General features: G+C 41.2%; 1 protein-coding gene across 8 annotated transcripts in view; it reads left to right on the top strand.

Moving 5' to 3' along the window:
• The window catches only part of LOC310922703 (zinc finger protein 532), a 31,384-nt gene extending 16,851 nt beyond the window's left edge, over positions 1-14,533 (top strand). For 6 of the 8 annotated variants that reach the window (XM_083883437.1, XM_083883440.1, XM_083883438.1 and 3 more), the window contains 6 exons: positions 294-470; positions 4,496-4,658; positions 7,828-8,106; positions 11,478-11,590; positions 11,920-12,067; positions 12,335-14,532. In XM_083883437.1, coding sequence (XP_083739563.1) covers positions 294-470; positions 4,496-4,658; positions 7,828-8,106; positions 11,478-11,590; positions 11,920-12,067; positions 12,335-12,829 — 1,375 coding nt within the window. In that variant the 3' untranslated portion in view covers positions 12,830-14,532. Of the gene's footprint in view, positions 1-293; positions 471-4,495; positions 4,659-7,827; positions 8,107-11,477; positions 11,591-11,919; positions 12,068-12,334 lie in introns of all 8 variants that reach the window. The other 2 variants (XM_083883435.1, XM_083883442.1) reach the window with 2 other exon arrangements.
• The last annotated feature ends 5,619 nt before the right edge of the window (positions 14,534-20,152 follow it).

Here is a 20,152-nt window from a genome sequence, read left to right on the forward strand (position 1 = left end):
ATTTGTCTGTTGACCCTTCTATCCGTTTTATTGTAATAACATGAAAACATATTCTGATCTTAATAGATTTTCAAATGAAAATGTGTGAAACTTCTTTCCCCTTACTTTGTGATCCACAAATCACTGGTTATGTTGATTCTTACGGGCTTTGTTTATGTTGACAGAGTAATGTAGTTTTATCCAGTTGTTATCTGTGTGTGTTTCTCTCTTCCCTTTGCCTGAAAATCCATGTTGAATATGTCCAGCACTGCTCGGGGCAGGGCTGCACTGACTCTCCTCCGCTCTCTCCGCAGCTGCGTGCACTGCAATGTTGTGTACTCTGACGTGGCAGCACTCAAGTCTCATATTCAAGGTTGTCACTGTGAAGTCTTTTACAAGTGTCCTATCTGTCCCATGGCATTTAAATCCGCTCCCAGCACACATTCCCATGCCTACACACAACACCCGGGTATCAAGATAGGCGAACCAAAGTAAGCAAAATTCATCTTCTACTGCACTTGCCTGCATTTGAATGACCCGTGAAATTGCATCCTGTCCTGTGCTTGCAGTTGTAAAAGTCACCTCTGACAGCCACCAGTTTGTCAGGCTGCTGGTAATGTGGGATTTGTGTAGTGCTTTCATGACTTTGCAGCTGGCAGTTCATTGGGCAAAGGTGACATTTCTCTGAATGCACTAGCAGGTCTTTAAGCACTGCATGCTACAAGAAAATTATTGTAAATGCATTACATAAATTATTTGGACAGGTAGGCAAAGTGTTGCTCGTTCTGATGTTTTAATCTGCTTAGCTCATCTGCTTTTTTACTGTGATTTAAAATAATGTGATTCCAAAAATAGCTGCTAAGATTCATCAGTGCTTATGTGGTGCTTTTCATATTTTGGTTGAAAAGTTGAGAAAAAGCTATTTTATCTGTTTATATAAGCTTTTTTCAATAGGTAATCTCTTTCTGGCTTAAAGCAGAAGTGTTTTTCTAGGAAAGTTGGCCATAAAGGTGGTAGTTTGCTGAAGGTGGTAACACAGGGCACAGGTAGGACTTGGCATCAGGGTCCTTTTTTAAAGCTGTTGGACACTGGTGTGCTCTGCTGAAGGCCACAGGTGCTGCTGTGTGTGTGCAAACTCCTCCCACCCTCGGATCTGAGCCCCTCTGAGCACCCTTCATCTCCATCTGCCTCTTCCTCAGTGCTACGGGTGTAATGTTCAGAGCGAACAGTCAGGGACTGAGCTCCAGGTTTCTTCTGGGGCCTGCACAGAGCACCAGGATGATAAGAACTTGCAGGCTCAAGAACATAGAAGGTGTCATGTGTGGTAATAACCAGTGTTTCTAAGAGTTCAGTTTCTCACTGTTTTTTCTAACACATTAACAGGATATTTTTTCTTTGTTTACACCTCCATCAAAGCAAAATGGCAACAAACTTGCCATGTCTGATACCAAATGAAGGCATTTCTGCCTAGTGGAAAATGATACAGTGTTTCAATTCAGGATGGTATCATCAGTCAGAGGCTGTGAGATACCAGCATTTAAAACTTTTTTCAGGTTCTCATAGTTCTCATTAGAGAAATCAAAAAAATTAAGATCACTGCTTGTGTAAGATGCTACACATATGAAAAGTGAACTCTGCTTGATCTGCCAAATTGTTTCTGATCAAGTTCATAAATTAAGTATTTTGCATTAGTTTTCTTTCTGTATAGATGCACTTATAATTGTATTCCTTTATGAATTTACTTGGATTATTAAAAAATGAAATGAAATTTTATTATGTACTAATGTAATAAGTCACAGAATACATACTTGAGCACTCCTCTTAAGAAATGGTGTTTCATTTAAATTTGCCAGTTTAAATCACAGTGCTGCCTTAAATGCATGCAAAGTGACTGGTAGGGCTTTTCCAGCCCTTGCAGCATTCAGAGTTCTTGGCTTGGCTAGTTCAGAGCAGAGCTGACAGGTTCTGTTTGAGGCAGTACATTCACATTTGGGTTATCTGTGCTGCATCACGGAGCACCCAGGCTGCATGATGGGCACTGCAAGCCCATCACAAGCTGCCAGCCTCACTGCTGGCCCCAGGGACGTGGCACGGTCCGAGGACAGCGGCCGTGGCCGCAGCAGTGCCAAGACCCTTGGCCCCATGGCTTCTGAGGGACTCTGTAGTAGGTTACACTCCTCTGTTTACAGGAATTGGGCTCCTGGGGAATCTGGCTGCCTGCCTCTGGCATTTACTTGGAACTGTGTGATTTACAATTACATTACAAATAGTTGCTGCAGAACAGATGCACTAAACTATTTGGTGTATGAAAAATGACTTTTATATGCAGGGATTCTCAGTGGGATGAAATGAGATTATTTTAATATAAGGAAATGAATGGCTGTCTTGTCTTTCAGCTCGGGGAAGCTCTCTGCTGTAACATACTCTAAACTTTGGTTTCCCAGAAAACCACAGAGGTGGTCTTCTTTTTTTAGTAAACAGTGTCTAGGAATGGCACTAAGATGTTTTTCATGGCTGATCCCATTTTGAATACGGGAGAAATTTTTGTTTATCAACCCAAATTATGAATATTTATGGTATTATTGGAAAAAAAGTATATTATCCCACAAATTCCTTTTTTAGAGGAAAAAAAATGGGAAGGAGGAATACTATCCTCTGGTGCAAAAGCTTTCCAAATACTAAATGTCTTTTATGTGACTGAAAGCATTTTCCTGTGAGATAACACCAGTACTTATTCCAAGACAATATGTGAATTTGTTAAACAGATTTTTGGGAAGTTAAAAGGTCATGCACCTGCTTTGGTGTGTACTATGGGGCAGGAGCAGTGCTGAGTAACCATCCTGGCAGTGGGGGGGGTGGGATGAACTGCCTGACTTATTCCAGCATTCTGTAAATGACATCCTGTGGAAGCACAACTGCCTTTAAGCTTTGAACAGTATTTTAGGCCAGTTGCATGTTAAACACTGACTACTTCAATTAAATTAAAAAAAAAAAACAAAAAAACCCCAACAAAACCAGCATACATGGTTGCATGTATTTTGTTAAGGATTGAAAATCATGGTTTTGCTGTATCTGAAGGAAATACTCCAGGTGTGTATAGTCATAACTCATACTGTGAGGTGTGCTGGTATGAATTTAAGTGAGTACAGTCTTTGCCCAGAGACTTGTCTGAAATTTAGATCTTTACCAGATAGTTCTGCTTCTGTGAAGGCAGAGTAAAGTACTTCAGCTGCCATAGAAAATACAGAGATTGAGCTCGTGGTGTTTTTAGAGAGTTACAGGTTTTATATATGATAAACTCAGAAAGATGTTGGGTTTTGTTGTTTGGTTGGGGTTTTTTTTGTAGCATATTCACTACAGATCTGCAGTACAGGGTTCACCACAGAAAGCAGGACAATAATACATTGATCATCAGAGAATGCTGTCTAAATAATATGTTTATCTTAGCATATGTGAGAAACCGGGACCATTTGATACCACAAAAAGTCTTGCCCAGTTAATATGGAGAAGTACTGTTTTTCAGTTGGAATTACAGGACAGCTTGGACATGGAAGCAATGCCCATGTTCTTGTCATCTCAAAACACAGTGCACAGTGATCCCTAGAGCTCTGGAACAATGCACTATCAGTGGTAATTACTTAGAGAGACATAGAAAGGACTGGGAACATTTATGTACCTAATGAGAAGATTTAGTTCTTTAGCAGGCAGAGGGGTTTGAGGGTTGTTTTATTTAGTGGAAGTTACTCTTAAAGAGGGGAAACGCCTGTTGCTGTACTGAGCACCCGTGGTTGGGTTTCTTTTATTTTAGCTAAACTTTCTCTGCAGCACTACAGATTAGATGGCTTAGATTTCTCTTCCATCTGATGATCTGGGACTAGAAAACTGCTGTAAGAACAGGAGGCTGGGGGACATAAGTTCAAAACTCAAATGTGTCTTCAGAGACAGGAAGTGTTTGGTCTCTACATTTCTGTGACACATTCATCAAGGCTTGGAATGGCAGATCAGGGAAATCCCGTCTTGTGCTGTTGGAGCTTTGGGGCATTGACAGAGTCTAAGTTTGGCATTCAGGAGCATCAAAGCCATGAATATTGCCAAAAACGTATTTATCTTGAAGTATGTTACTAACTAGGATTGAATGAATCACTCCCTTAAAACATACTGGAGCAGGGATATTATCCTTTAGCTACAGTGTGTAGCTAACAACAACTGAAGGTGTTAAACTGTCAGAGTATCCTGAGCAGATGTTGTTGTTGTGTATGTAACTGGCACATGCTGTTGTGTTCTGGCTTCTTGTTTGCACTTTAAAATTTTTTTCCTATTTTTCTGTTTCTTCTACTGTTCCCATATTTTGAAATTGGAGGATGTTTTGAATTAGTTTAACTTTTTTTCAGGCAGTGTGAAACAATTGCTTAAACATGTCAGATCTTATCTGTGATGAGAAAAAAAGTTAACATCATGATTCTTGCAAATAGATCATCAACATGACTGACATTGTTTATTGTACTTCTGTTTTTAGAATAATATATAAATGCTCTATGTGTGACACTGTGTTTACTCTACAACCTTTGCTCTATCGCCACTTTGATCAGCACATTGAAAACCAGAAGGTGTCTGTTTTCAAGTGTCCAGACTGTTCTCTTCTGTATGCACAGAAACAGCTTATGATGGATCATATCAAGGTGTGTAGGCATCTTCTCTTGTTTCCTTCATGATACCATTTGTCATGCAATATATGCTGTGAGAACATACTGCGGAAAGGCACAGAATAACAAGAAGACTGCTGAGAGAGATGTTAATAATTCTGAGGGGGTAATCTGTGAATATTGTTCTCAAATGTTAAAATGTTATATTTTTGTCTGGTCTTCAGCATATCTGTGATGACCCAGTTGGTTTTTCTGTAAGAATGTTTATTTCAGTATACTGGGAATGTCTCAGCAAGTCCAATCCTAACAAATACTGAGTTTTATTTACAGTATTCTAAGTATTATTTCAGTTGTTAGGAGCTGAGAATGCTGAGTGTATCACAAAATCAAGCCTTTGGTGTTACCTCATGTCATGCAGATCGAAGCTGAGGTTTTTATGCCTTGTTAACTCCTGGTGCCTGAACACAGCCCTAAGGTCCAGAATGGCACTGTGGAGCTCACTGCACTTCTCTGCAGTGACACAATTTCTGAGTACTATTTCTCTACAGCAAAGTGGAAAAGCAGACATCTTTTCTGGCTGCTAAAACCATCATTTTGCATTTTCGGCCCAACTATGGCACTTGTAACTACAGAATTCTCCAAAGTTGTATTGGAACTAAGATCACAACTGTTGAAAAAAACAAGTGGCCTTAAAGCCAGTCTTCAATTTGAGGAGGAAATGAGGGCAGGACTGAGCCAAGATGTTCAGAAATACAAGGACTACTTATTTTATTTGTTTCTGAACTAGTACCACATGCTTCTCTCATGCAGCAATGCACAACTGTGTTTTCTGTTTCCTTTGATCTACTCAGCTGGTTGGGGTTTTTTTTACTAAACAGGATAATTCTGTGTATTGCAGTGTATGTCTTGTTTCTGTAATTAGTTTTTCCTGACTCAAATATTACTGGAAAAGTACTGTTATATCTGTACATAAGTACTTCTGTAAGACCTGAAGACAACACTTTCAGGAGCTCAATCTGACTGCAGTTAGGGCCAGAAGCTATCTTTACAGAAATCAGGGTGCTCAGCATCTCACATTTTAAAGATATGTCCAGTTACTTGGGCACTACTTAACTTCTTTGGCTTTAGTGTTCCATGCCAGTATTTGAACTTTCAGCCAGTGGGGTTTTAGTGTGATTCACTATAAATATTTCAGATATTTTTGCGACTAAAATTAGAGGATTAGAGAATACATGTGCAGGAACAGTATTGCTGGTTTTGCATTTAGGATGTGCATATAGCAGTAGGGACTGGAGCAAAGCAGTGTAAATTGGAATTCAGTTAAGGGGGACTGAAAAAAACAGTAACAGGTTGTAGATAAAAGCAGAAAAGGATTCAGGGAGAGTCCGAGTGCCAGACAGAGGCAGAGCTCAGCTGCACAGAAAGTAATGGTTTGGTATGGCTAGACATAAACCATCAAGGCACAGACAGACGTGGGTGAAAGTAGGACAGAAAGGGACAGAATGAAGCTCAGGGGGAGATTATTTAAAGCTACAGAAAATAACCCAGAATAATTCCTGCAGATGCCAGTATTTCTTGATGGCAAAATGTATATCTTATTTTCCTATAATGACTTGCTACAAGAAAATTTCCAGCAGCCAGTGAGAGCAGATGGTGAAGGACTGACCTGGCCTGGCCTGGAGGTGTAATGCTCTCTGTTTGCCCAGCACTGGGACTCCATATTATGCTTTAATGCTCTTGGTGTAGTTTTAAATAAGAAATGAAATTTCAAGTATTGTATTTAAAAGACATTTGGAAAGTTGAACACTAACATTTTACATGCTGACAAGTTAGGCTGGAATGGAATCTCCAGGTCAGCTTTGATTGCCCGAGAGTACAGGAGCCTCATTTCTTGCTCCCCTGTGCAGTGGGATACTAAAGCCAGCCTCCTCATTTACTACATACCTGCATTTTGCTCTTAGTTGTTAGTCCTGTGCATTTTGCTTTTTATTAACAGTTCAAGGGGGTTAATTACTGGCTTTTCTTCCAATTAAAAGCTGTTAAATCAAAGAACATGTTCTACTGGTGAGGTTGATACGTGCTCCAGGGCCAGTGGGTAGTCCCAAGAGCCAAAGTATTTACAAAATAACTTGTTGCTGGAGTGTCACATAGATACTTTATATTCCCAGAATCAAGAATGGATTGAATGGGTTTTACCTGAAGGAAAAACAATTTTGTTTGGGCTGGTTAAACATATCATCCAAGAGGCTTAAAGTAATGGTCAGTAGGTGAGAGGATCAGAACACTGTCCTGGTAAAGGACAAGCCTTTCAGACATGAGACCTCAGCTGTGGGTCCCTGTTCAGCAGTGGATTAGCTCTGGGCTGCAGTCACCCCTGCTAGCCCACAACCCTCCTCATTCTTGCTGTGTCCACGTCCACACGTGGAACTCGGACACACAGCTGAAGCCCCCCAGCCCTTCCCGAACAAGTCACTTCATTGGAAGGCTCAGGTGTCACACCAGCACACTACACTGGTTTGGAAATAGAGAAAGGATGACTTCTTCCCTTCTTGCTAACCATTGACTTAAAGTGCAGACATAAGTCCCTGAGGAAAACTTCCCACTCAGGAGCTTCAGGGGCTGGAGAACAGCTGGTCAGGCCCTTCTGATCTGCTGTGGGGCAAGGTAGCCCTAAATGAGTGTGCTCCTAACCTGACTGGAGAGTAAGGCAGGGCTTAACCTCAGCCTCAACATAAAAAGTTAATATATCCTAAATTACATAGCCGTGTGATGTTTCCAGAGTTGCCTTATCTTACTTACCAATATGCCAAGTCAACATTTGGTCAGTAAAAAAGCCTTTCCTTCTTGGAAAACTCCAATCACATAGTCTGCAATGAGGATGCTCAACTAACATGTCAGGTAAGTAAAGCAAGGAATTAAACTTAACATAAAGTACTTCTTGAGCACTTTTTTTCCTCCCTGTTAAACCACAACTTAGACTTAACTTCCAAAGTAAGTCTCTTATTTTTTTGTAAAAATACCTATATACGGTGTCTGTTATTGTTAGGTCATGCTAGGTCTTGCCTTTACTTTTTCTTTACTGTTTATTTAGGAATGTGATCTGATGATAATAGTGTGCCAAAGAAGTAACTGAAGGCTTTTGGTTGAGTCCAGCTGTGTATGTTTAGGTCAGTTTTGTACCTTTTTTCTCTCTCTTTTATTGTAGTCTATGCATGGAACTTTGAAAAGTGTTGAGGGGCCACCAAACCTGGGGATAAATTTGCCTCTCAGTACTAAACCCACAACTCAAAACTCAGCCAGTCACAACAAGGATGACACAAAATCTGTCAACGGAACAGAAAAGCTGGAGAAGAAATCGCCTTCTCCCATAAAGAAAGCAGAACCTAAAAAAGTCTCTAGTCCTGGCTGGACCTGCTGGGAGTGTGACAGGCTCTTCACTCAGAGAGATGTTTACATCACCCACATGAGGAAAGAACATGGAAAGGTAAAGGAATATTTTCAATTTAAGAAAGGTGAATTAAACCTGAAAGGTGAAGTATTTGTTTCTAAATTCCATTTGTGTTTTTGCAAATAAGTCCATTAAGTCCCAGCATTATTATTCACTGTTCTTATATCTATTTCATCTTTTTTGCTTTGGCTGCTTAGTTTTTTTTCAGTTTCTACTACATTCATTGAGAAAATCAATTGTAGGCTTGTTCATTCAGTACAGATTTTTTTTCAAGATGGAAAGAGTGACAGATATTGCTGTGTTTCATCCAAGCCATCTAATCTGTTCCAAGTTCTTATTTCTTCCTTGTGCCTTCTCGGTTCCCTCTCTTTACAGTGGTGTGGTGAACGTGGCAGTGCTGGGTAATGGTTGGACCCAGTCTTAAAGATCTTTTCCAACTTAAACAAATTGATTCTATTCTGTTCTGAAGCTCAGTGCCTGTTAGCCTCAGGGAGTGGAGACTCGGTCATGTTCTACTGGTCCACTGAGTGCCAACTGGTGTTTCATTTAAAGGCAGACACAATCCACATTTGAGCTGTTGCTCTAATCTTACACTTGAAAGTTCAGCTGAGTTAACAAGTTGCATTTTGTATTTAAAGCAGCTGAATTTCAGATATCTTACTTAAAATGGATTGAAAGTGAAATATGGGCATGTTGCATCCTCATATCAGCAGAGAGACCGATGTTCTTCCTTTGTTCAATAGTATTTCCAGTTAAATGAAATGAAGAAGATTGGCAGGCAGGAAGGCAACAGTGACCCTGCTTAGCTGTGCAGGCTCCAGCCCCTTGCTGACATGTGGCAGCCACCTGCCAAGCCACTCTTCACCTTTGCTGGTGTGCTGGTGGCAATGCTCTGACCCTTTCCTCAGCTGGGAGCCAGGGAGCTGAACTGATGTGCTCTGCTGCACTGCAGCAAAAGAGCAGGACTGGGAGGGATAATAGGCTGATTTTGTCTAAGTGGAGGAGAACCACCCTGTGTGAAAATCCATAGTTTTCAGGATGCTAATGTGCTGTAATAAATGATTGCACATTTCCAGAGGTTTCTATTACATTTATTATCTCTGAAGCTGTTCTGAAAATTATTTTATTCTGTTTATAAACGTTTTATGGAAAAGCTGAAAATGCTGGACTACCGAGTGTCATCTTCAATTTTCTTAGGACAATTTCAAGCAAATAGCACCCCAGCATCATTGCCTCCAGTAACTCCCACCCCATTCCTTCAGCTTCCTGCTGCCCAAATATTAACTCAGCAGAGCTTTTACTGGCAATCAGAGATGCGTTTAAGACCGAATGCACTGTACATTTATGCAATTCTTAAAAACAAAGCAGCACAACATCCCAGTGAAACTGTCACTTCAGAGTGAACTAGAGAGCGATATTCAGTCTGATTCCATCCACAGCAGAGTAGCCAAAGACATGTAAAAAAGGTTAGTAGCATATCAATAATGGTTTCTATATATTAGCTTTAAATCTGTGTCTCTCTGATGTTTATGTGCAATGTTACCTCAAGAACAGCCCTTATTTTATGAAATATTAGATAATTGTTGCACTCAAATCCTGGCCTGAATGCCTCTTCCATTGCTGCCATTCAGGTACTGGTTTTTATCCCCATTCAAGCAGTTCCTTGAATAACACAGGAGGCACATAGGTACTAAAATGAACAGAAATACAACTCCCTGTCTTTAAGAAATGGGGTAGATGGACCAGGTGCTACATTCCTTCCCAACCTCTAAAAATTTTTAGTAATTGTTAGCTGTCAAGCACTATGTTGACAAACTAAACTTTTACTACAGAGATAACAGAAATTAGCATCAGATAACTTAAGTCTATATCCATAGGTATGTGGTATGGATCTAATAAATAGAGGAACTAATTGACAGTCTGATTTTCTTAAGAATGATAGGAGTGGGTTAAATGCTCTAAAATGATCCTTTCAGAGTGATTGTTTAAAACCGTAATTAAGCAATCCATTGTCATGCAAGGTATATGAAAATACTAGTTTCAAACTTCTAATTTCTGCTTTTGCAGGACCAGAGTGAAAGAGCTGTAACCCCTAGCTGATCCCAGGCTGGATTATGCAGAGGTATTCATAGGAGAGGTATTGCCATGTATATCCTCTTTGGACAGATTCTTAAGGTTCCAGCCCTTATTGGGAACTGTCTACACAGACAGATTGACATTTTCTGATCCTCTCCTGAGGATCCTGGATGAAGGGAGCCAGCTCTAGGGTAGGAAATTTTGTAGCCACCTTGGTGTGACTGTCTGCCTGATCTTAAAAGTGCTGCAAGGAAAAAAAAAATTACCAGCCCAGACAAGGGAGGGTTCCAACAAGCCCGTACAACGCCTGTCTGAAACTGGATTATGTGTGTCTGCCTTCCACCAGGCAGGCATATGCTGAGCTCCTTGGACTTGTGTGCAGGTGTGTTTCTGTGAAAGGGCAGATGTTTTCTAGGTAGGAATTACCCACTCCAACTTGCTCATTGATCATCCTCTTCCTGTTAAGAGAAGATGCTGTACAACAGATCATGGTGCACTTAATTACAGAACTAATTTTTCAGTTCTTTTTGGTTTGGCTGCCATTGCAGAAACAAATGTATCCAAAATCCTCTTTGGGTCTCTATCTCGAGTCTCCCCAAGGAATTTAGAACAAGTATGGGGTCACAGCTGGCTACCCCACATAGTGCCCCCAGCTCCTGCTGAGCATCATCCTCCTTCTGCTTTTCGACCACGGGCTTGATGCCTCTGCTCACTGCCACACAGCTACGATGTGTGACTGCTCCAGCCCTTCTCAGTTTCTTCCTTTACTTCTTCCTTCCACTTGACCAGCTGCACCATCAACCGCACAGAGTTCCCCAAACAAATGGCCATCGAGTTGGTATCAGATCAAACCACTTATTTTGTCATGACTTTCTTGAACCCTATCAGTGTCTGTGAGGTTCAAGTTTGGTCCTTCTTCTGTGCTCTTCGCTGCTCCCTGTATGTGGCTGAGGAGCTTCTAGTCAGCAGCTGAGAACATGGTTTGGTGATGAGAAGGGAAAGCAACCTCCTCATCCTGCTGCCTTTATTGATCCAGAAATAGTCTTCTGATCTTCCCTGTTTCTTTGGTGGAAGAAATTCTCTTCACCCACCATCTGTGACACCAGTTTACAGCTGGGGACAGGTGTGTGTGTGGCTCATGGGGGCCACACTGCTTTGAAAGAAGTCCAGCTCTGACTTGTACAGTGTTGTTAAAGGGGGGGGGTGTACATGAAGTACAGTACCAAAAACAGGTAAGTGATGTTTCTTCCCTATTTATCAAAAGGTTCAACACATGCACCACTTTAACTGAGCTTTTAAAATGAAAGTCTTTCTCTTCTTTTTTCTTAAAGCAAATGAAGAAGCATCCTTGTCGGCAATGTGACAAATCTTTCAGTTCGTCCCATAGTTTATGTCGGCACAATCGTATCAAGCACAAAGGCATTAGGAAGGTTTATACATGCTCGTAAGTTCTGTTTTTATTTATTTAGAAATGGAATACAAAAACCATTGTTAGTTGAACGTCTTAACTGTGTAAGAGCCAGTGTCCCATGCATTCGGATGCTCAGGACAGGCCAAATCAATTACCTGTCCTGCCTGCAGAAACATGTCAGGCTTCTGAAAGTGCAGTGTGCAAAGTCTACAATCTGAAACGTGGCTGAGCTGAGTGCTTGCAGTTCCACTTTGGGGAACCTGGTTTTCAGGAGTCTCTCAAATACGCAACTGCTCTTCCAGTCCACAAAAGGCACTTGTTAAGCATCACATTTAAATTTTTGTTTGTGTGTGTGTCTGCAGGCACTGCCCAGATTCAAGACGTACTTTTACCAAGAGGTTGATGTTGGAAAAACATATTCAGTTGATGCATGGCATTAAAGACCCTGATGTAAAAGAAATGACTGAATCTACCAATATGGAAGAAAGGGAAGTAAAAGAAGACACAAAGGTAATCACTGAGAAGACTCATTCAATCACTAAGAATGATATTTTATATTTTTTTGGTGGGTATATACTCAGGATCTTTAAATAAATACAGGTACTTCATTCCATAAATGTCTCATCTTCTGTGAAGTAGAGCCCCAAAAGGATTGTTTAATGGAGTTGTTCTAGAATCTGCCAAGGGAAAAGTTCTGACATTTGCAAGTCACAAATAGTTATGAAAAAACCTGCATATTTATGCTCACATGATACACCATTTCTGTCTTTTTGGTAGGTTCCTAGTCCAAAGCGTAAATTGGAAGAACCTGTAATGGAGTTCAGACCTCCACGAGGTGCAATCACTCAGCCATTAAAGAAGCTGAAGATAAATGTTTTTAAAGTTCACAAGTGTGCAGTTTGTGGCTTTACAACAGAAAATCTTCTCCAGTTTCATGAACATATTCCTCAGCATAAATCTGATGGCTCTTCATACCAATGCAGGGAATGTGGACTCTGCTACACATCTCACGTGTCCCTTTCCAGACACCTCTTCATTGTACATAAGCTGAAGGAGCCTCAGCCAGTATCAAAACAGAACGGGTCTGGGGAGGATAATCAGCAAGAAAACAAACCCAATCACGAGGATGACTCGTCCGACAGTGCGGCATCGGACAGAAGATGCAAAGTGTGTGCAAAGACTTTTGAAACTGAAGCGGCCTTAAACACTCACATGAGAACACATGGCATGGCCTTTATCAAGTCCAAAAGAATGAGCTCAGCTGACAAGTGATCAGATTGTTTGGGATGCAGAAATCTCGCTCCACATTGGAATACTAATGACATTTTTGCTACAGGAAGTTCAAGGTATAATAGTGTTAACAGTACTGTTCAGGCTGTTGCAATATATTCTGCATAAAAGTGTCCCCTTCACCTCATTGTCTATACCCTCAGAACTATTGAAGCAGTATTTGAGTTGACAAGAGTTTGTATATATTTAAACTAATAATTTTTATACTCTTTTGTTATGTGTTTGTATCAGTATCTAGTGGGGTTTTTTTCTGTTTTTCTGTTTCTGTTCTTTTGTCGTAAGTTTCTTTAAAACAGAGTTCTGAATGCTGGGGCAGTTCCTTAGGTTCTCTTAAACTATTTGGTTTTTGAATGCTTCTGAAAGAAAGTTTAGCTAACAGAAGTGCATCAGGAGGAGGTGCTAGGAGGGGAGATGAAAGAGGAAGCAAGCTAAGGGGAGACTTCAAATACTAAAGAACTTGGGTTTCCAAATGTCTGAGGAAGCTTTTAAACTTTTTCTTACAAAATGCATTATAAAAAAACCCAAAAGTACCCACTGCATGTGTAAAATGAAGTGCTGTTTTTTAGGTGGCACCAGAACAGGTGCAGACCTCCTGGAGTGGTAAAGTACTTTCAAAGAGTATAAATGCACAACTCTGAGTATCATTAGGTGTTTTTTTAGGTCATCAGGTGCTTGTGGTCAAAGCTCAAATTGTTACAAAAGGGCTGGGCTGCTCTGGATTTAAGAAATAAGATGTAATTAGTGGAATAGGTTTATAATGATGATGTTTTTTGTCATGTAATTTATTAAACATATAGAAGTGAGTACACAGCATATTATGTATTTTCCTTGCTGGTTATTGAAAGGAAATAGCTGTCTCTTGCTACAGGGGTTGGCATTTGCCAGCTCCACATGATCATGCCAAACGTTCTGGTGCTCAGCCTCACACACAGCCACAACTTGTGAAGGAGCCAGGTCCAGCCAGGAGTGGGACTGGGGCTTGCAGCTTTAGCACAGGCCCTGCAGAGCTTGGCCAGACATTGCAAACTCCTGTCCAGCACCACTAGTTTTGCTTGCACAAGTACAAAAAGGTACCATACTGTCCCTTTCAGATAGAGTTCTCTGTGAGAGTATATTTTTAGTTTGTTTTTGCATTTTATACCTTGTATGTAACCCTACAGAAATTTTTTTGTACTTTTTTTTAAAACAAACTGTGTATATATAGATAGCTGCATGATAAACAGTAGTAATTGTTGGGTTCCTTAAAAGTCTTGCTGCTGTCAGATGTTACTATACACTATGTCCATTACGACTGTATTAAACACATTTCATATGTAAATAAATGTGGAGCATTTTGCCCCAAAAGACTTGTGAGATTCTGTTATTTATCATTAAATTTTAATAGTTTTAAAATTTGAAGTGTTTAAAAAAATATGCATCCTCTCAGCCACCTCTGTAAAACTTAATCGCTCTGGCAACTGTGTATCAGATACATTAGTTCTGCTCTCTCCATCCTCATTCCTAATTTGGCTCCTGGTAGATGCTTGTTAGCCCATTTATATTACTGGCATATCAAGTGCTTGTGAGGTACTTCATCCTACAGCGCACAGTGGGCACAGCACCACTGCCACCACTGCCCTTCCCATTTAGTGGATACCTCTGAACACTTGTTTGTTGATGTGCACTGTCAACTGTACAACAAATGAGTTATCACTATGCAGAATGGTGTTTTGTATACAGTGAACAGATAATAAAAGTTCGATTTTCACAGCCATTACTAATACTTTTCTTTATTTTCCCTTGTCAGTGTCATACACCTGCAAGTAACCCGATGATGCAAATGGCGTCGTGGTGCCCGGGTATCAGGCTGCCACTCGTGTCCCCAGAGGAGCTCCTGCACAGCCAGGGAGTGCAGCCCAGCTGCTTGGTCTAACTGGCAGATCAGTTTAACTCCCCTGCCAGTAATCTCTTGAAAGGTTTAAGAGATAGAGGGTCTTGAACAGTCCCAAAAGCTCCAGACACATTTCTGTGTCAGAGCTGACATACCTCCTTAACAGGAAGACAATGTACTGAAAAGCAGGAGGGGAACAAATGGTTTTAAAGCAATGTGAGATACAGTGAAAAAGTACAAATATTAGCAGGAATGCCTAAAGGAATTATCTCCTCTTGTAAACTATGTAAAAAATGTTTAAAGTTATTTTTCTCCAAGATCTGGCATTTGAGTTGCTTGCTTTTAATTAACATTGACACTAACAGTCAGTGATGACATAAATACTCCTCTTATTTTCCCTTTCCTGTGAGGATTGGACACTGATGGATTAAATCTCATAAAACCTCTCTGACAGTCAGGAAAGGGATCGTATTGATTCCACCATTTTGCAGCCACTCTTGTGGCTGGAAACAAAGGTGCTTAACAGTGCAACCTCAAATTGCAACAGAAACTAAGGCTGTATATCTCCTCCTGTGGTATGCCTTCCCATTCCATCCCTTCTGCTCTTCAGGGAGGCAAGGAGCACACTGAGACCTCTGCCCGAACATCCAGCTGCACACAAACTGCCCAATGAGGACTGCACCGAGGCTCAGGTCCACCTGCCGACACAGCCTCAATAAAACTGTTTTTTCACCTACTAATACTGGTTAACACCTCACCTCAGGGCATGTGGGCAGTGCCTGGCTGCCAGTCACCTGGCTTGGACTGTGTGGATGGGGGTCCTTGAAAATAGTACCAAAATAAGACACTTTGGCTGTAGTAAACAGTCCAGTGAGGCAGCACAGAGCTGGCCCTCCTCACTGTACCCAGGGCCATACCAAGGCGCTTTCCAAAATGTGCAATTTGCCACAATAAGGATGCCCTTGAGAAAGGCTGTGAGACTGGACAGAAGGAACAATAAGGGGAAGTGGGACACTGTCAGCCAGAGCCACCTCACTGTACAATGAACCTCACACAAAACAAAATGCTGTGCCACAAGAGCAGTGGGCTCAGGGGAGAAGCAAGTGCAATTCCAGACCCTCCCTGGGACAAGATCCAAGGCAACAGTCTGAAGTTGTGTCGGGGAAAGGTTTAGGTTGGATATTGGAGAAAGGCTCTTGACGCAGAGGGTGGTCGTGCACTGGAACAGGCTCCCTCGAGATGTGGTCACAGCACCAAGCCTGACAGAGTTCACAGTGTTGGGATACTCTGGGGCACATGGTGTGACTCTTAGGGATGATGTTAAGCAGAGCCAGGAGTTGGATTTGATCCTTGTGAGCCCCTTCCAAGTCGGCAGAGTCTGTGATTCTATCGTATGTGCTCTCCCACTCAGGGTGTGTTCTCAGCCTGCCACCCACTGCCTCACTCCAGCACACCCCAATCCTTCGTGTCCCGCCTTACAGGGGCTATGCTGGACCTCTAAGCTCAGCCAGAAACAAGTCTAATTACACCAATGCATTTGTGTTGCCCAACGCATGACGCCTTTAATGACTACACCACGTGTGTCTGCCTCCCTCGTTCCTGGGGTGCCTGGGCACGACACAGGTGTGCTGTGCCCACCCTGCACAGCGCCCCCGGATACCTCCCTCGGGAGCTGCTGAGCCTCAACCTGCCTGCCCGTAGCTACAGCCGGAGTTAATCTGGCTGGCCACAGTCACTGTACTTCTCTACACTTGTCAGGTGTTTGTATTTCTGGAGGGTATTTACAGATTCACAACTTGACCTGCCAAAGGCCCAAATGTTCTCAGTTCTTAACCTCTGTCTACCTGTGGGGAATTCAGTTTGGCAAGCCTATTTACTTTTAAAAGGATTTTTATAAAAGTCCGACCTTTTCATTCTGTTAATATTGCCTTTCTCAGTACACTTAGCATACACACACAGCTGCCAGGCCAATAAAGGCACACAGAAAAACCTATTTTAGTTTAAAACCTTTCTCAAATATTAGGGCAGTTCAGTAGTCAATTCTTTGTATTTGAATTTCAGATTATTACTCAAAGGTTACCTGCCCAGGCTCCGTGAAGGGTGACTAGGAACAGTGGAGAATGGATTGACAAGAGAAATGAGTATAGAACTGATCAACCATGGAAGGCACAAGCGCTCCTGACCTACATCCCCAGGCTCTGTGTACAAAGTAGATTCTGCAGCCAGAAGTGGATGCAGATGCAGGAGCACAAAAGGAGCCACTTCTCCTCTCATCCCTGGACACTTCCTCACTTTGAAAATAAAATAAAAAAAAAAAATTAAAAATTGAATTTGCTCCTTAACAGTGACCGTACAAAACCTGGTTTTGATGTTATTTCTCTCATAGTTGGGAAAAAAGTTTTCCTCAGTGGAGACCAAATGACCCTATTGAGGGCATCACAGTGAGGCACTGCACTGGGAATGACCCAGATTTACCTGGAAAATTAACTAGAGGCACTACAGCTCTCTTCTCTGAGCCTCAGGATTCTATTTTGAAGGAAGAAAAATATTTGAAACAGTAATGTGACTATTAGCCAAATAAGCTGCGCATAGTACCCTTCTCAGATATGTCCCCTTATATGATTTGGCGAAAGACTTTATGCAGTTCATTTATTTTCTGTTCTCAAATTGTGCTATTTTGTATTCAATGGCTCTAATGTGATGGTGGGGATATGGATGCAGTGCATTATCAGCATTGCTCTCCCCGGGTCAGTCCAGCACTTGGCTAACAGTGCCATACTTCTGTGGGCCAGACCAATATTGCAGGTCAAGCACAACGATATTTCCTGATTTAGTGATTGTTTCTGAGGTTTTTTTTCCCTGTTCCATGGGAGAAGGGGAAGGAAAAGAGAATATTATTCTCTAAATTCAATTGAACGTTCAGATAGCTGGATTCCTCCCTCCCCTTACCCTTCTTCCCGAGAGAGAAATTATTTTCACAAATAAACTATTCCCTGAAATAAATCCACTCAGCTGAAATCCAATTAGCTCTGCAGACACTGGGTTGCAGAGCAGACCCAAAATATTGACTCATACACTTAGAAAGGGACACTGGGGTTGCAAACTGTGCCTGTGAACGCGTCCTTGCCAGCTCCCAAGACACATGACAAGACTCAGGAGAGGAGTGACACAAGATAAAAGCCACACATGCTCCCCAGCAGAGGCCTCCAAAGTGGGGGTGTGCATCCATGGCATGCAGGAAGCAAACAGTCTTTCTACTGTTACAGAACTGCAATGAAATACCAGTATTAAAAGTAGGCAGAAGAGGAGTGAGTTCTGTGCCCATGGAAAACAAAGAGCTGACATTCAATACTATATATACAGGTAGCACTAATGCCTGCCTGCATCTGAAGGCCTGGCGAATCTGCCAGAATGTCAAGAGCTACAACTTCTGTGTACTAAAAAACTAACATAATTTTCTTGCTGCAGAGCTCCAGAAGATCTACTGTACAAATATTGAAGTCAAACATCCAGTGCAGGGGATGTTTGATTTCAAAACACATGTAACCTTTAATAATTGGAATCATGCAGATGGTAAAATAACAAAGCCACCAAGAGATGTGTGGGTGATTCCCAGCATCTCTGGAAAAGGAAGGAAACAGCTTCCTAATGTTTCTCTTGCCTCATCACAAACAATGGAGAAGTCCACGTGTTTTCTGAGCTATCAAACACCAAGCACAATCAAACCAACAGGCCAAGGAACTGCAATCACTGAATTAAGTGTGAGTTCATGCCTCAGACAAAAGAAAGTCCCATCTATGTGACCAAAAAAATAAGCAGCTTCAATCCTCCCAGGTCTCAACACAAAGCCGCCTTCTTGCTTTTCTAAATTCTCCATACACTAACTCTGCTTCTTCCCTCTGCTTGTTACAGAAAAAGATTTTACCACCTTGATTTCCACTTTTAATTCTCTCTATCAGGAATGATTGCAAGGAATTGTTCTAACACTGAGCAGACTTTGTCATTTATGTTCTCTCAGTTGCTGCCATCTCCCTACTGAGTGGCTTGTCTTTGCCTCCAAAAAGGATATTCCTGCTTCACAATAGAACACCCACAAGAATATTCTTCTGCCTGTTTGGTGAATTAAAGCACTACCCAAAAATAACACTCAGAGATCACTCGTCTATGACAGCCATTTGCCTTTGTTCTGTGAGTGGCAGCATTGCAACTAGTCTAGGATGAAAATTCATCCATTTATGTTCAGCCACTCCTTGTGTGACCAGGTAATAGAAAAGTGTCAGGTATTTACTGTTAGATGCAAATATATAATTTAATACAAAGTAAGGATTAAATTTATTCTACTTTAGGAGGAATTTGGGTGTGATACACAGTGTTTTGGAACGAAAGCTGGTTTCTTGTGGGTTTTTTTTCATATTGATGCAGATATGATACCCAACATTAAAGCAATGAATTAATACCTAAGGTGGAATGTACAGCTATAACCACAAGAAATGACAGAGATGTCCTTCCAATAGCAAAGCACATTTAACAAAGATGTTTTTGTCAAATTGTTTCTAATTGCCTAATGAGTTCGTCTGAACCCTAGTGTAAATTACTGGAAGGTTCAATTAGGTTTTTAGAGACTGAGATTTGTTAGTCTCCCTTATGATGATTATAGAGCCTGATAATTTTGTCCCAATCACCATTTTTAATCTCTGTTTTTTCAGGGCTTTTTATAAAAATAAAGGCAAGCAGATTTGTACACAAAGGCAAAAAAACTCTGTTAAAAAAATCTGTCTAAATAGTATGGTATGAAAAACCTTCTCAGAGGAATTGCAGAAAACCTTCTGCTGGGCAAAAGTCAATACAACAATTCAGTGGCACCTGCCATTCGTACAGAACACATAACTTTGTTACACACCTTTTAAATTAAACTCTTAATTGCACAAAGAAAACTCAGAATCTTTTCACCACCTTTGTGTCTGCCCTTGTATGTTTTTCTTCTCTCTTAGTAATTACTTCTGAATACTGCATCTGCTCAAATGCAATAGTAGCAGATGCTTTTCACTGAATATTTAAAGGATAGCAGGAGAACTAACCTGAAATCACGTAAACTTAGAGGAACTCCTGTGTAGTAAGTAGAAGAATACTGGTGTCACGGGAAGAATACTCAGGTGAGAAGGTGAAGGATCTTATCTAGATCATGCCTAGCTGGTGTCCTTGGAGCTTTCTTTCCACTTTGCCATTTGTGTTCATTCCTGAGAGCATCACACTTTTCCCTATGATCTAATGCCAGTTCTGTCTCTCTTAGTCAGTCCTAGTCCATCTTATCCAACTGTTTACCAACATTAAAGTCTTGGTGAATTTCTGGCAAATTACAAAAACACCACTCTGGTCAGACGGGTTTGTTTCCATTTATCTTAGCAGCATTTCCATGTGTTCTCTGCTCTCCCATT

This window comes from Zosterops lateralis (assembly GCF_965231275.1).
Source record: "Zosterops lateralis genome assembly, chromosome: Z".
NCBI classification, from domain to species: Eukaryota; Metazoa; Chordata; class Aves; order Passeriformes; family Zosteropidae; genus Zosterops; species Zosterops lateralis.